The sequence below is a fragment of the Drosophila tropicalis genome, unplaced genomic scaffold (assembly GCF_018151085.1).
Source record: "Drosophila tropicalis isolate 14030-0801.00 unplaced genomic scaffold, ASM1815108v1 contig_593, whole genome shotgun sequence".
Taxonomy (NCBI): domain Eukaryota; kingdom Metazoa; phylum Arthropoda; class Insecta; order Diptera; family Drosophilidae; genus Drosophila; species Drosophila tropicalis.
Window position 1 is genome coordinate 9686067 of NW_027173070.1, and position 17044 is coordinate 9703110.

The 17044-nt window shown below is 37.0% G+C and overlaps 2 protein-coding genes across 2 annotated transcripts; one reads left to right on the forward strand and one right to left on the reverse strand.

The window, feature by feature from the left end:
- Positions 1 to 2369: 2369 nt before the first annotated feature.
- On the reverse strand, positions 2370 to 2957 carry Gpxl (Glutathione peroxidase-like). The gene has a single exon (XM_068290840.1). The coding sequence runs from the start codon at positions 2915 to 2917 to the stop codon at positions 2429 to 2431; it is 489 nt and encodes a 162-aa protein (XP_068146941.1). The 5' UTR covers positions 2918 to 2957; the 3' UTR covers positions 2370 to 2428.
- Positions 2958 to 7629: 4672 nt separating this feature from the next.
- On the forward strand, positions 7630 to 9359 carry LOC137576991 (uncharacterized). Its single transcript, XM_068290346.1, has 3 exons — positions 7630 to 7697; positions 7821 to 7906; positions 7957 to 9359. The coding sequence occupies exons 2-3, from the start codon at positions 7873 to 7875 to the stop codon at positions 9102 to 9104; spliced, it is 1182 nt and encodes a 393-aa protein (XP_068146447.1). The 5' UTR covers positions 7630 to 7697; positions 7821 to 7872; the 3' UTR covers positions 9105 to 9359.
- Positions 9360 to 17044: the final 7685 nt, after the last annotated feature.

Consider the following 17044-nt stretch of genomic DNA (forward strand, 5'->3'; position numbering starts at 1 on the left):
GAGGCGGCAAAAGTCTATAATGCAGCATTATTTTATGTCGAGCCAAGCAATTTATTGAATTTTCCTTTGCCGTTCGTCCTTCGTCTTGTTGCTGCTGTTGCTGCTTCTGCTACTGCTGTCTTTCGCTTTGGCTTGTCTTGGCCTGGCTTAGACGTTTATATATATATTTTTTTGGATTTTCTTCATGTTTGCCTTGGCGTTTTGCTTTTATTTTGTGTTGAAGCATTTTATGGGTCTTTTGGGTGAATATCAATAAATTTTTAATATGATAAAGCGAGTCAAATGATGATTGAAATCGAATTTGAAGTTGGTTACATTCGCATGTATATATCTTTTGTGCCCAACCATTCGCTTGGACCAGCCATTGAATAATGCACTGGCAACTGGCAATTGACGACGGACGACAACGGCAAAGGCGACGGCGACGGCGATGGCGACGCGTCGACAAATTGAATTCCCATTTCTTTCGTTTATATACTTCAGTCCCTTCTGCAGTCTTTTAGACTTTCATTTCCAGCTCTATATCTCTATCACCCTCTCTCTCTCTCTCTATCTCTCTTTCACTCTCGTTCTTCCTATGTCTTGCAGGCACTCAAGTTCTTTGAGCTTGGCGTATCTTTTACACGCTCTTTGCCATCTGCCATTTGCCATTTGCATGGCGTAGGAAAAGTGATAAGGAAAATGCAATTTTCACAGCAACACACTCACACACACGCACATGTGACAAAAGCCAGCTAGTGAATGGCAAGAAATGAAAGCCAGACAAAGAGAGAGGCAGAGAGGAGAAAGGAAGAGTCCTAAGTAGCTTAGTTTAGGAATAAGCGGAAAAGGCTTCAATCTTCCAAAATTCAATTGGCAATTGACTGCAAAATCAAATCGAAATAGCAAAATGCCACTTAAAATGTTGCCTGATTTTTTTATTCAAATTTAATGAGAAATATTTGCAAATACATATATGTATGTATATTTCGACCAGACACAAGAAAATTGTGACAAACCTATGAAAGGGGGGCGAAGGGGGTTGTTAAGGAAAAGCCAAGCTTGTCTGTCACACACAAACACAAGTTTAATTGGGAAAACTCGCTATCGCTATCTCCCTTTGCCAACACACATTTAATTACTACACCGTTGGCAATAATTTATAATACTAATTAAAATTTCGAACACGCACACACACACACACACATACACAAATACGTACAGGCACAAATACACGCATAAATAATCACTGGAGAATGCGCCGCTGGCATTGAAAATTTTCATTTGCATGCAGACTGAGTGTGCGAGTGTGTGTATGTGTGTGTGTGTGTGTGTGTGTAACCTTTATCAATCAAATGTTAATTAAGTTTCAACTCAGGCAACCAAACAAATGCCAAGCCAACTAACAAAACTCACCTCCAACCCACCAACCAACCAAGCATCCATCCATTCCATTGAACCTCATCATGTAATTTTCAAGGGTCGCTGCTGTTGAAAAATTAAATTGGTCTGTTAAAAAAAAAAAAAACTGAGCTGACAAGAGCGCAGGTTATTACATGTAATGGAAACTCCTACGCCCACTCGAAGAGTTTGAAAAACTACAATATAGATACACACTGACGCCAGGGGCAAAAGTGATTGAAAGCAAAAAAAAAAAAAACACATTTTAAGTGTAAAAAGCGTAACCGGAAACGGAAATGCTCTGCAGCACGCGCCATCCTTTTGACGACATTGTCTGGCTTGTTTGTAATGGTTCTCGTCACTCTCTCTGCTTTTTTTCGGTTAACATGCTCACACACACACACACATAGATTGATGCGTGGCCAAATTGTACACAGCCGCAAATTGTGGCAATTTTGGTTACTGTCAACACACACTAGGACTCACACACATACATTCACGACGAAGTGAAGGCACGTTTTTCTATAATAGCATACCAAAATGGGCAAACAAGAGGTTGGTTTTGGTTGCCAAGTTTTGAGGCTTCATTGCGGTTTGCCCCTCTCATACAGCAAAGCGAGAGAGAGAGTGAGAGAGAGGTGAGGTGGAGGTTGAGAATATGGCTTTTAACAGTTGCAATTTCAAAAATTCATATTTCTCTGTTTTTACTTTCTCTGTGCTTTTGCCTTTGGCAGGAGTAAAAGAAGGGGAAAAAAATGAAAGTAAGGTCACTCAGCTTTCCATGTCTGACGGTATTTTTTCTTTCTATCCGTTGCAGTTGCTATCTCTTTCAGTTGGCATTTGTAAATGACAGATGTCAAAAGGAGAGAGGTGCAAAAAAGAAGCAAGAAAGACTAAAGCCGAGAAACAAACGCCTGACATGTGGAATGTCAGTCAGTGGAGGCATTCTAGCACAATCCCCCAAATGATAACGCCTTGTGATGGGTGTGTGTGTTTGCTCGCCTTTCTTTTACTCAGTTCTTCGTCTCTTATACACTGTATGTTGTTATCATATGCTTTGCAACAACAACCATTCAATATCTTTGGCCAATTCACTGGGCTCTGTTGTTGGTTCATAACGCTTGTAGACCAAGCCATTGTGATCTATAAGAAATTTTGCAAAATTCCATTCAATCGGTTTATCACGAGTAAGCCGTCTATAGAGTGGATTAGCCTGCGGCCCATTCACATGTATCTTGGCAAAGATATCACCAATTTGTAGATTTCTTTTAATCAAATGTTCCATCATCGCTTTGCCATCTGATTCGGGCATTTGCTGACCAAATTGATTGCATGGAAAATTGAGTATACGCAGACCATCGGCCTCATATGTCTCCCTTAGCTGGGCTAGGCCAGCATACTGTTTGTCGGTGAGTCCACAAAGAGAGGCAATGTTGACAATAAGCAACACATGGCCCATATATCGCTTCAGTTTCACTGTCCGACCAAAGGTATCCAATACGGCTAATGCATACACCGATTGACTCGCACGATTCATCTCAACCAGTTTCCTCTGTAAATTGCAATGGGTCACAAAAGTTACCGTCACAGTTAGGGTCAGCACAAAGCCGTAGAATTTGCCCAATTGATCCATTAATGTTTGTGCGTATTCGTTGCCGTTGTCTCTGACAATGAAGGGAATTCAAATGAGTGCTATCGCTTTGCCAACTGAGACTAATTGTCCATGAAGCGACTGTGAAATCTGGCATTTAGTTAAAAAGAAAAAGAAACCCTTTAAGGAAACAAAAGGGGTCACAAAAGTCACCATCAGTAGCTGGAAGAGATTACATTTAAAGGATATATAAATTAATAGACATGACTGGGTAGAGTATTTAAGATACAAGGATCAATAGATACTATAATTAATATAAAGTGAATAATTTTATTTATTCCATTCTGTTAGTTTAAGTTGATAAGTTTATCTTTTTCTCAATTTTAATTATTTCGTCATGCTTAGTTATTACTTTGTTCGTTTTTCGATGCTAAACAGATCAAAAATCATGAGAGCACAAAAGAGAATAGATGAAGAGACTCCAGAATGTGCTAACTCCGATTTGGAATGTATGAAAGAGTTTGAATGTTATTATATTCAAATGGTTTATACTTAAATGTATTACGAATAAACACAGATAGATCAAAGATAATAGATCTATCTGGCGCACGAGGCGTATACTGAATGATCTAAAATTTAAATTGGACTAGTGATTCCAATAGAGATAATTTGTATAAACTGAAAGATGAATAAAATTTGGCTGTCTCAAGAGTTTTATAATCTATTGCACCCTGCTTATATACTCTGAAATTCTCATTAAGTCCATGTTGCACTTTCAACATTAAACAGGGTATTAAAGGATGGGCGGAAAAAATTGCATTTCAAAATTGAATTTGGCCGAAAAGCGGCAGCAAAAGTTGCATGTGGCATGAACGGGCTGCACGTTAACTTAATTTTACAGAAAACTTTTATTTATTTATTTTTTTTCCTTTTTCGCTGCAACAATTCACACACACGACAAACACGAGCAGCAGCAGAGAACGTGAATTTGTGGGAGAGGGAAGAGCAAGAAGAAAAGAGGGTGAAAAAGGAGAAAAACTTGAACAATCGTAACGAAATAATTGAATTTTCATTTCCGTTTTATGTGTTTACTTCCGTTAGCTATACCTCCCTTTCATGGGGTGCTCTCTCTCTCCCTCTCTGTTCCTCTCTCTCCGTCTTTCTGTGTGTGAGTTTCTTTCTCTTTCTTGCCTCTTAAATGAGCCCTGGCCCAAAGGCAAGCTCAGTTTTACAGGCCTGATTTTGCCCTATTTGTATACAAAAAGCAGTCAATTTCTGGCAGCTTGAAAAAACTTTTTTAAGTCAATTGTCAAAAAGTTTTTAACATCTTTTCCTCTTGCTCTTTTACTACATTTTTCTCTGCCCTCTGTCTTTCTCTGTTTAATATGCTTTCTGTTTTGGTGTAAAATTGAAATATAATTTGGTAAACTTGGCTCAAACGCTTATGTATAGTGTGAGTTTCTGTGTGTGTGTGTGCAGTTTTGTGAAACATGGCCATAAATCAATGGGAGGCAAGCGTTGGACAGAAATTGATTTGGATTACAATTTTTTTTTTTTTTGTTCTTGTTTTTTACCCAATAACTGCAACTATGTAGAGCAAGTCAAGTCAACAGTTAAGCATGTTAAAGTTCATTCCAATCTGTCTCTCCTTCTGATGACTTCGCCCCCTCCAGTGCTTTGAGTAGTTATGCTTCTTTGCATATTTCACTGCTTTTTGCCCTTAGTTACAGGCTATAAAAGACGCAGCCAAACCAGACAAAACTCCAACACAGTCAAAAACTAAACTCGTAAACTAAGCACAAAAGAATGCTGCAAATTAGTTGAAGTGACGTCTGCCTGATACCCTGCTTGATACAAGAAAACTTCTACTTCATTTTAATCAAAATCTATATACATAGATGGGTAATATTACTCATACGACATGTTGTATTTAACGAAGGTTATTGTCATCCAAGTGTTTTAAGTGAAGTCTCCCACTAGCCACATCAGAGTCTTAATCGAATTTGGTATTACAAACACACAAACAGATTATCCATGTACTGATTGATATACTCTGTTTTTTAGCTTGCAGGATGCATGGTATCAAAAGCTTTAAAGTCGCTGAACCTCAAAGCGAGTTCTTCACTATTTTATGACGCTTGCCATCAGTAACAACACGCCCACTTATCGTCCAACCACTGACTCACCCACCACCATGCGTCATTTTGACTAAGCGCTGGGTAATAATTTTTACCCAGCTATATTTTTCACTATTAAAATGACTTGGCCAATAAAATGTTTGACATGTGACAAAAACAAGGATACTTTAACAACTATGGGGTTCTACCCTTCAAGCCCCTCCCAGTGAATGATCCATCCTGCTCTGGCTTTACCCCCCCGCGACACCGTATTACAGCTTCAGTGGTGCCACCTGCCATCTTTTGCTCACTTTTCATTTGCCACTTGCGCATTTAATTAAGTTTACGCCGCGTTGCACACGAAAAGGACCCAAGGACGTTATTAATTAAATTCCTTTACACGCACACACACACACATACACACAGGTTAAAGGCTCTCCTCTCTTTTAGTATTTACTGGTATTTGTGTCAACAATTGGAATATTAACGAGCCAACTAATGAGACACTTGACTCCAGCTTTGGCTGCCAATTCCCTGCGACCTTCTCCTCTTTTTTTTGCCTTAGTTGTGGCGAAACAACAAATCGAAACACTTATTAAATGTTGCCAGCGGTCTCCCTGTCTCTCTCATTCTCTCTCTCTGTCTCTCTCTTTCAGTTTCAAAAGCTGTAAGGATCAAAGGCAAAAGCAAATCCTCACTTTATTTACACAAATCCAACTCTTTCGACTCACTTTCTTTGATTTGATGTGTAAGTGTATGTGTATGTGTTCTCGAGTATGTCTGGGCCTGGATAAATCCCTTGAAGCCGTTGCAGTTTGGACGTTGGACATGGGTCGCTTTTTGGTTCAAAGACAATTTTCAATTTCTACGCACAAAATGCCAATACTCGTTGCCTTCACCTCGTTGACACATGAGTGGGGCATATTAAATATTTAAACCGCTTGTCGTAAGTAAATCCAACAAGGCGACGCCCAATCGACTTATATTCAATATGTTCTCAAATTCAAGTTGCAATCGTTATAGACAGGTTATCTTCGCCCTCCTCCGTTGCCATTCCTTAGATAAGCAAAACAACAGCAGAGGCTGCGGCAGAGACAGTGGCAGAGGTAGAGGCAGAGGCAGAGACAGAGACTAAAAACCTAGGGAGCGACGTCCAGGAATGTTAGGAAATGCCAAAGCCAGAGGGCAATCTCTCTCGTTCTCTATCTGCGACCGAGTTGAATGTGCAAATCCTGAATGCAGCACCAGCTGGTTTTCCTACAGACACATACACACACTATTGGCCCAACGTTTCATCAAGTCCCCTGCCCAATCCCCAAACGCTTGGCATTTACATTTAAGCTGATAAGAAAAGTGCCTTCTCGCTCGTTCTGCCTTTCACCTGGGCGTTAAGACGCTCACCTGCAGGCAGGTGAACAACGAAAAAAAATGGAAGGTAGGAGCAAAAATTGTTTGTTGAAAATGTCGCAGGTTTATGAAATCGCATGAGTTGAGGCGAACAACAAAAAAATTTACATTTGACGCACGCACTTTACATTATTAATGCCACCTCCTGGCAGGGGGCGGGCGTGTGAGCGGGAGTGGAAGTTAGTGCGAGGGTGTGTGGGTGTATTGATGTGCGTGCGTGTGTATTTGGCCGTGCTTCAGTCATTTGGCAAATGTATCGCATTTCGTTCGTATGTTTGCATTTTTACGCTTCGTTGAGAATTTTCCAATTTTTGCTGCTAATATTTATTAATCAAGTAATAGCTGCACACACAACCACACAGACACATACACACACACACACACACATAAATACATTCTCACAGCAAAGTGTTTGATTTTTGCACAAAAATTTGATTGGAAATTTATAAGCCAAAAGTTTTTTGCCAATGTATTTGCGTTTTGTTTTGCGGCTCACGAAACAAAATAAAAATCAAAGTTTGTTTTTTGTTTCGTCCTCATACCCTCTAAACTCTTAATGAAATGGGTATATCTAGTGAAATCTAAATTGGTGTGACCATAAACTATTCAAAGGGGTAATTCTTACGGCATTTAGTTGGCGAATTATATTTGGTTCTACTTTTCTTTGGCTGAAAATTTAAGAAAATACAAGAGCACTTAATCTTATATGGAAAATAATAATAATTAGTTGTCTGTGTTATGTCGGGATGAACTAGTAAGCCCAACTAACTAACAAACAGTAATCATGCTAAGAATAGATTGGTCTAACCTTAATGTTTTCTCTTGAGTTTTTCATCTAGAGGATATCATGAAGTCGAAATTTAAAGTGCATATCGTTCAGTTTTTTGTTGTCCCTCTTTGGTTGCTGCCATTTGCAGCACTTGAAAAGGTCGCCGCCACTCATACGCGAGTGTGTTTGTGTGTGTGCGTTTGTGTGTATTGAATTTTGATTGGAAAATGGGAATTTTTTTCACCGTTGTTCGTTCCGATTTTGCTGTTTTCTTTTGTTCGACTGAGTTACAAATATGTAGTCATAGTGGCCTTTGCTTGATATTCAAACAACTGTCAAAGCATTGCCATAAGGTTGGCATCAGTTCAACTCATTCCAACTACAAACTTTGTATCGAGCACATCTTAACCTCAATAACTAAAAAGTGAAAAAAGTGAGTTCAAAATTTATTCACAAAAAAAAAAAAAAAAATTAAAAAAAAAAAAAAAAAAAAAATACAAAACCAGAAATAGTTCACAAGTAAAAAAACCTTTTTCTTTACCATTTTCTTTTATAGAAGCGACCTTCTTCAACTATAGCATTTGACTGTCAATAATCTAATTAAGACGATGGCTAATTTACTTATCTTAGTTTTAGCTTGTTGTAAGTATAAGGATACGTTCATAAGAACAGATTTGATTTTCTTGTTTTAGCTTATTTCCTGTCTGGAGATGGATTGCGTATAAAACGCTCTGAGAATCTCACAACTACTGTCGACGAATCGATAATGGGAACAACCAGTGATGGTACTACCACCACTCTGGAGGACACAAGTGCTACTACCAAGATGGAAAATATAATTTCGACAAACGATTCGATCCCAAATGATATGACTGCCAATGGAACCACCACTGAGAAGACTGCCAATGGAACCACCACAGAGAAGACAGTATTGATTACATCTGCAACTCCTTCATCGATGCCAATTGCTGGGGCTTTTGGAAAACTGGAGCTGATTTTGGATGATGGACTACCAATGGAACTAACCAAATTGCATCATGGCAAACGTCACTTGGGGCGTGCTGATGAAATGTTACTGCCATCGCATCAGGCTCGTCATCGACGTCATCGCGGTGGTTCAATAGATGCACTACCACCACCACCAGGACCATCATCGTCAGCTCCATCTGCTCCATATGTCTACTATAACAAAATGGTGTCGCCCGATGGAAAGCATGAGGTAAAGGAATTTGAAATACTCGCACCCAATATGATGATTGAAAGTGTCCAACATGAGCTAAACTATGGCCCAGATCAGGATCTTGGTGGAGTGCTCTACCTAAATGCACCCGAGACCAAGAATGGACGTGGACGTCATCACAAACACAAGCCTTCAACATCGGTTATGCCACCAATGCTCTATATGTTGCAGCATTTCTTGCAATCCACAAATAATATGGATAGTCAAATAATGGAGCCAGTACATCAATTCAAGGACAAGAACATGCATCGCACTCCCATGGATGAGACCCTCTATCAGTTTCTGGACAATGCTGTTGACTTGGCATTGCACCACAATCATGATGTAATCGAAAATCTTTTGGGTGATCATTTGGAACTGGACCATGATATTGAATTGGAAAAGGAAAAGGAGAAGGAAAAATTCAAGCACAACGAGAAGATGGGAAAGAAGTTGCAAAAAGAAAAGGAACAACTGGACATTGTGCATATTGAGAAAGGCAAGGGCAAAGAAGATGAACTCATTGTCAGTTGTCCCATACATCATGAGCATCATGCCAATAAGAATGGCGAATTAGTCGATGAGGATGTGGTCTTAGTTAATGAATGTCATGTAGTCTAGTTTCATTCTGGGTCAGTTTATGTCAGTTAGCTATAAGTATTAGATGAGGTTAGTTAAAGTAGGTGCAGTTATTAACAAAATTATGGGTTTTTATAAATTTTTTTGAAGGGCTATTAGTATTGATTATTTTATATTTTCTTATTAGATTTAGTGAGAGTTTACGGTTTGTTGTGTAGAAATTTATATTGTTAGTCTTAGATTGTTTAGCTTAGAACAAGAGATTGTAAAAATAAAAATAAGATAGAATGAAACAAATTTATGAATATTACTAACAATTTTCAGATTGTGGCTGGTCCATTAACTTTTTAAAACAGCTTTCATTTCAGATTATTATGCATTATCATCACAAATGATTCATAAACGAACCAGCCGTTCCTGTAGCCAAATTCAAAGTCGCTTTTTATTTATTCAAATTCAAACATTAGATGTTCAAGGTTCAGGTTTTGAAGTTCTCTTTGCTGGTAACATCGGTTTCGTTAAAGATTTTCGAATCACAATCCCAGTAATCTCTTACTTGACATCCTGTTGTTATACATATGTGTATACATTGGCAATTGTTACAGTTGACGCTCTTTTATCTGTGAGAAAAGGAACTTAAAGAACGAGTTTCCTTCCACTTGCCATATTGTTTTTCTTCTGCTTTCATTAATAAAATCGATTTGTGCTTTTTGCACACCTTGAAATCTCCTAAGGCATGATGACGATGTCGATGTAAGCATCAAATTGATATGCTGAGGGCAACCAAGATGCCATATGAGCAAACAAATCTAATATACAAACACACACACACACAAACAACACCCATACATACTTATAAAAATATATATGTATATATTTAGAGACATACGGAGAAAGTGAGTAGAGCCGAAGGCAAAAGTTTTGCCGTCTGCTGTTGCTAAATGCTGCTAATTTCTTATACAATAAAACTAATGTAAATTGCCACTTGACGTTCGTTTCAGTGTGAATCTATGAGTATGTGTGTGTATTGCTATTGGGTATATACATAGACATTAAATGGAGCACATAATGTGCTGAAAGTCAGAAAGAGCATTGAAAGACAAACCCAAACCCCAGAAAAAAAAACACACACACACAGACACTGAGACTTTAAACCCCAAACCAAATGCCAAGCGTGTGTCATGGGTGCTTTGGCAAGCAGCATAAATACAAATTTGCTTTACAAATGCATGTGTGTAGGTTAGTATAACTAACTACATACGTATATACATGTGTAGTATTTTTATACATATATCTGTATCTGAGCATATACTTGGCTAAGGCCATTATATACATATATACATGAGCTTGGGTGTTGCCTCAAAAGCAGAAAAGTGCAACGCAGCATTCGTAAATTGCGTAGCTGCTTCTGCTACTGCTGTCCCTGGGGTGTTAACTGGAGTGTAAATGTGAATGTATGTGCTACTCTTGGCAAGTGACGGTCGGTCATCTTCCCTGCAATTCCTTCTCAACCGTCCCACTCCACATTTATTCTTAACTCCTCTTTACAGCTCCTCCCTTATTCCATATATATTTATTTACAAGTGTAAATAATAAATGCAGTTGACAGCTATTGGCAATGGGTAAAAAGCATTTTCATTCTCAAGGATCTTTCTCAAGCTCTGTCTTCGTCCCTCTCCACACTTACTTCTTTTCTCTAGAAACATACATACATACATATATCTTCAATTCTGCTCCATCCTCTTATCCTGTCATCCTGTTGCATCAACTTTTATGTTACTTTTTGCAAAGCTGCTGTGAATTTCTATTAATTTCAAAAGTTTCCAACACAATTTGATTAAATTTCACTGACAACAAACAAATACATGTACATATATCTATAAATAAATATATATTTTGTACACACTTAGCAAAGACATTCAGGCAGTCAGACAGCTTTTGTTAATCTCTTTTTGGCTGGCTGCTTTTAAATTTATGGCTTCATTATAAACAGAGAGTCAGTATAAAATAGAGAGAGAGAAAGCGTTGCCAGGACATCTAGGACATCAACTTGTTGTTGTTGTAGTTGCTGTTACTGTTATGGTTGTCATTTGGCAGCTTGTAATTATGTTTGCCACAAGTTGTTGCCCGAAAAAGTTCTAATCTAGATTTCATAGTCAAAAACCATGACGGCCCAAAAGACGGAGCAAGAGCAACAACTTTGCCATCAAATTCAATTGAACTGTTGAGTCAGCTAAATGGAATGGGTAAAAAATTATTATGATACGAACTGTCGGTGCCCGATGCCCTCCCTTTCGATTTCCCCTTTAAGTGCCATTGCGAGCCATTTAAATTGTGTTAGATATAGATATAAAATCTATTCTGTTTCCAAAAATTTTCAAAAGAATAACTAACATTCCTGGGAATTGACTCATTTCTTGAGTCAGATGGTCGACTTGACTGTCTCGTGGATGTCTTAGGTTTTGATTGCTTTAAGCGGATTACATTTTCAAAGAACTGACTATTCCATCCAACTCAATGTAGTTGTTGTTGTTGTCGTCACTTACAAGAGTAACTAATAGCATTAAAATCAACAAGATTAGTCAAATGTTGATAAAAATCAATTATTCTTAATTCACTTTCAATCTGAGAAACATATTGCAAATTAACATTCAATCGCATGTAATAATCAATTAACTTGATTCAATGATGCTTAAAAAATAACTTAAAACAACTTGGATTATTCTGTAGTGGGAAAGTCAATTCCTAGAATGCTTCTTCACTCTTTGGCATTAAATATTCCCCCACTTTGGTAGAAGGACATACCCAGATAAATGGAGTCGATGATTTCCCATGTCATGAAAAGAACTCCTTCTCTACTGCAAATACAATTTAAATCTGTCTATCTGCAAAATGTTTATGTGATGGGAACATTGTGTGAGTTAATCAGTTGGATTTGATATTCAATTGTTGTTGGTTCTACAGAGTGCTCTAAATTTTAATTAACTTTGGACTGTGTTTTCCCAATTTTTGGCCATGTATGGTATGGTAGTGATAAGTTTTTACATGTTTCTTTTCCCCAGGATAAACTTGTGCCTCTCGTTGTTTCTTTTGTTTTTTTTTTTTGGACTAAAGGAGTTGTGAAACGAAGTGGAGTGGTTTGGTGTGGGGCAGAGGAAGTGAAACTGTCAACAGTGACTTTGCCTTTCATCGTAACGTTCATGCATGTGTTAATTGCATTTGGATTGAAGATTTTTGGGCCCAAGTAAAGCCCGCAGCATGTTGACCAATACACCAATACATAAGAATATGTATTATATGTATGTGTGAAAGTGTGTGTGCGGTAACAACAGCTTTCAATTTGTCTTTTACAATGTGATTTATATGCTAACAGGCGGGCAGTTTGCTGTTGCCTCAAGTTGAAGGCATTTTTTGTTGTTGCATTTTTTGGTTGTTTTTGTTCCTGTTGTTGTTGTTATTATTGTTGCTGCTGCTATTGTTGTTGTTATTGTTGTTTGTCATACATGCCCCGTTGGTATTTGTGTTTGCTGTGTGTGCATGCAAATGACTTGCCAACTGACAGTAACAGCAGCAGCAGAAAAACCCAAAATGCTGACCATGTCTCTGTGTAAGTGTGTGTGTGTGTATGCATTACTGTATCTGTGTGTGAGTGTGTGTACGTGTGTATCTTGCCTTAACCAAAAATTTGCACATAAAGTATCTCTGACAGCAAAGTTTTCACTTGTAAAACTTGCACGCAACATGATGATGCATTCTCCACTCTCACTCTCCTTTTCTCTGCCTAACTCTCTTTATCAGTAAACTGTCCCTTTGTCTCTCTCTCTCTCTCTCTCTCTCTCTCTCTCTCTGTCTCCTTGCATGTGTCACTTCTCTATATATATCTTTTGTTGCCAGTTGCGGTTTTTGGTTTTGCAAGTGCATTGCAAAATAAATTTGACTTAGCCAACAAGCAAACAACAACTACAACAATTGGCACAACTCTCATGACTCAATTATATTGAGATGAAAGCTGCTGGAAGGAAAACCCTTCATCCATTTTGATGTTCTTGGTTAAAATTATCAAAATACATAGAACTATGCATTCAAGTTGTATTGATTTTACTACATAAAGGATACCCAATTATCCTTAATTTTACGTTCAAATTAATCAGAACAAACAGCTAAACAGTTAAAGGCCCCAGGTTTGACTGTATGAGGCCTTTCAGGCTTCTCAAGTAATGTTGTAATAAATCTACAATACTAATAAATTAGAAACTTAGATAGCCCTCGAAATTTGAGCCATCTCTGCAGGATACTCCATCAATTACTAGAACATGAAAACGAAACATGAAACCTAACATATCAGTGCGTTTCGATTAACAAAAATAAGACTGATAAAGGCTTCCAATTACTGAGAAAATTTACTAACTATGCACACAAAAACTGTATATACTTTAGTAAAATTGGTATACATAAATATTCAGAAAAGGACATAAAATTGCATAATGTCAATTGGAAAAGAATCTGTTATTTAAGGATACTTACATACATACCGACACAGGTATTGAATGAGGTTTAAGGATCTTTCAATTAATAAACCCATAAGGAAAAAAGTCAACCTGACTTTATTATTCATTCCTGATTAGCTGAAAAGCAAATTTCCCCTTCATTAGCTTTAAAATTAACTGAGTTAAAGTCGCCTAACACTTATTTTGCAGATTATTCTTTTCAAATAATGTGAATAATTGTATAAAATAATTAATTTCACCTATTATGTCCATTCTCTCTCTCTCTCTCTGTGTGTGTCTTTTTCTCTATCGGACTATTGGTATGAGGTCTGGCAAATGAAGTGCAAACTGTCCGTTCAAAATATGCATAATCACCTGTCATCTCCATTGGGGCTCATGGTTGAAACGGCAAAAAACTTTTACCCCCGTGAAAGCTTAAAAATTAAATTTGTTGTAATTTGCTGCAGTGACAGTGACAACCAGAACGAAGATGTCGTCGACGAAGACAACGATGAAAACGAAGACGACGATGATGATGTTGACGACGAGGACGTGGACGAGAACAACGAAGATGGCCATACCATCTTTATGAAAGACAAATTAAAATGCACTTAGCGCGCCAAGTTGCAAGTTCCTGGACACGGTTCCAACCACTAGGCAAACGCCCAGTTAACCGCCAGCCAAGTGCCAGTCAGCCAGTCTTGCCAATGCCACCCAGCCCCAAGTCCAAGTCCCCGATACCAAATTGATGTGCGGTTGCAAGAAAAATGGAGCGTTTTTTCTTTCTCTGTCTCTCGTTCACTCTCCATACAGCCAGTGCGCCGTTGTCTTGGCAACAACTTGACATATTTTTTTATTGAGTTTCTCAACATTAACTATGTGGTTGGTTGCTGGTTGCCTGGCAAAAGGTTTTAACTACTTGCGACTTCCACTTTACTTTTCTTTCTCTTTGTCATTTCATTTTTCACAAGAAGTTGGGGAGAATTGTCAATTTAAAGACAAGTGCTTTTACTGTTAATCGGACTATAAAATCGGTCAAGAGTTAGGTCATCTGGCATCTAAATACCAAAAAGAAGCTTAATTACCAACTTCATTTAGTACATGTGGCTCCACAGTGCTAGAAGACAAAAATGCCTTAATTAATACAAAAGAAAAATGATTTCACAAGAAAATCAACAACTATTTTTGACACAAATTGGGTTGCAACTCCAAAATATTGAAAAAGTTTAGTCTAAACTATATGGTAGATCCTTTTTAAGCACAAGGTAAACGACTCTGAAGGCTTCAGGTTATCCAGTTACGGTAAAATTGCTCAAGAGCTAGGATAATACTAGGAAACAGCGAGATTTAACTTTCGTAGAATGTATTGCAAAAAAGACATAAAGTTATTTGATGTATTATTTACTGATAGACCATGATAGACCCATGTGTGTAAATATTTTTATATACGATATGATAAATCTCCATGGGAAATCATCAATATCAAGGTTATAAAAAACTATAGCAGAATAAGAAACATTTCGGCCCTCTCAGATTATCTTTGACATGACCCAATTTACAATTTTAAATTGATTAATCATCAAGCTTAATTGAAAACTGTCAGAATTTTTTGTTTCGGTCAGCCATTTAATAATTCTTTTTGCAACATATTTCGACAATTTAATTCCACATTTTTTTTTTTTTTTTTTTCTGTGTTGTGTATTTTTCTTTTTTTCTCTCTGTTAGCGTGGCAATTACCAAGCGTTGACGAGGGCAGAGAAAGAAAAAAATAGACAGGGAGATAAAGTAAAAGATGGGAAAAATCGTGAAGAGAAAAGCTAAAATAAAACTACTTTAAATTGATGAAGAGAAGAGGGAAGACAGGGCAACTGGATATGCAAAATTATGAATTAGTTATTGCTCATTAGCTCACGAAACTGAAGAGGGAAAGAGAGATAGTAAACGAGAAAGAGAGCTAAATAATGAGAGATGCTGTCTGTCTGTACGGCAAATGAACTTAATTATACAGTGAGTGCCAAAAATAATAGACCAAACCAGCAGAGGTGGCCATGGCAACTGAAAGAAAGCACTTCAAGTGAGGAAGAGAGCTAACTAAATCTCACTTTGGTTTGGATAAAATTTCCTTTACAAATTCAGCAATGTCCACATATTTGCAATATTTGTATTGTATAATTGAATTTTGAAAAAGACTAAGTAAATTAAATGGTGTACTCTGATTTATAAACTTCAAACTTTAACTTTAAGCTACTTAAAACCATTCAGTATATAGATAAGTCACAACCTATTTGTTCATGATTTTAAGTGGAAAACATTTTAAAAGATCATTTTATCACTTAAATCCTAGTTGGATCTATTAAATTTGTTTTGCTTTTTCGTTACTCATATATGTACTTCGTTCTTGCAAGGACTTTTTGCCTATTTTGTGATTGGTTTCTAGGTTTATTAGCCAAAAGAACATCAAAGAACCCTATAGCTGAGTTTCCCGTTAGCCAGTCGTTTATTCAAGAACATTATGAAAAAAATAAAAGAGATTCAACAATATACAATAATAGGAAACTGAATGATTAGGTTGATTTCAATTACATTTCCGCTTGTCGCATAATGGGAAAATATTTAAATTCAATCATTGTTTAGGCCAAAAGTTCATTACTCATTAACAAATGTTGAGAACCTTCATCAAAAACACAAATAATTTGAAATTTGTCTAGTTAATATTGTTTAACCTTTTAAAATAAAGCTTTTACATGGGGGAAAATTTATTTCATTTTATGTATTTCAGACAGTTACTGGCAACATTTTGGTCAGCTTTTGTTTTGTCATTTGTGGCATCTTTTTTATTTTATTTCTTTTTTTCTTTTTACTTGTATTGCATTATACGTTTGCTTAAAGTTTTATTGTTAATACAACATGGTGAAGGCAGCAGGAAGAAAAGGATGTTGGAGCTTTTGTTCCCTTTTTTTTTTTGTGTTCCTCGTTGTGGCCGGAAATGGACATTTGCATATATTGTGGTCGCATTTTGCTTCAAGGGTTTTTGTGTGCCTTTGTCCTGCATTTGCCAGGATCTAGATACTAAGAGCGAATTGTCAACAATTTTAGACGAAACGACTGTAACTCAGATTAGGTTGAATAATTTTCGAAAATGTTGCTAAAGGAAATTCTGAAAATAGTAGTACTTGTATCTAATCAACGATTCAAGATACTTTTTTATTTTAAACAAGTAACTAATAATTTTTCGTGTTTAAGTAGTTATTTTTGTCAATTTCATCATTGTTTATTAAAGCTTTTACATAAATTTATATTATGCATATGCGAGTTAAAAGTGAATCAAGAGTTGTTGAATACAGAAGAAGTGTAAAGATGAATAAGTAACGGCGCTCTCATAAAAACCCTAAGACCTAAATTTACATCATTCAATTCAATCAGTTATTATATTTACAAAACCTTATTGTACTCCAAAAACTACCACTTTTTCTACTAAAGTTAACAAAGTTATGA

Coding starts and splice junctions, on each gene's coding strand:
- LOC137576991 (XM_068290346.1), top strand. CDS start 7,873: ATGGCTAATTTACTTATCTTAGTTTTAGCTTGTT. Junction 7,907..7,956: donor TATCTTAGTTTTAGCTTGTT/GTAAGTATAAGG, acceptor TTCTTGTTTTAG/CTTATTTCCTGTCTGGAGAT.
- Gpxl (XM_068290840.1), bottom strand. CDS start 2,917: ATGAATCGTGCGAGTCAATCGGTGTATGCATTAGCCGTATTGGATACC.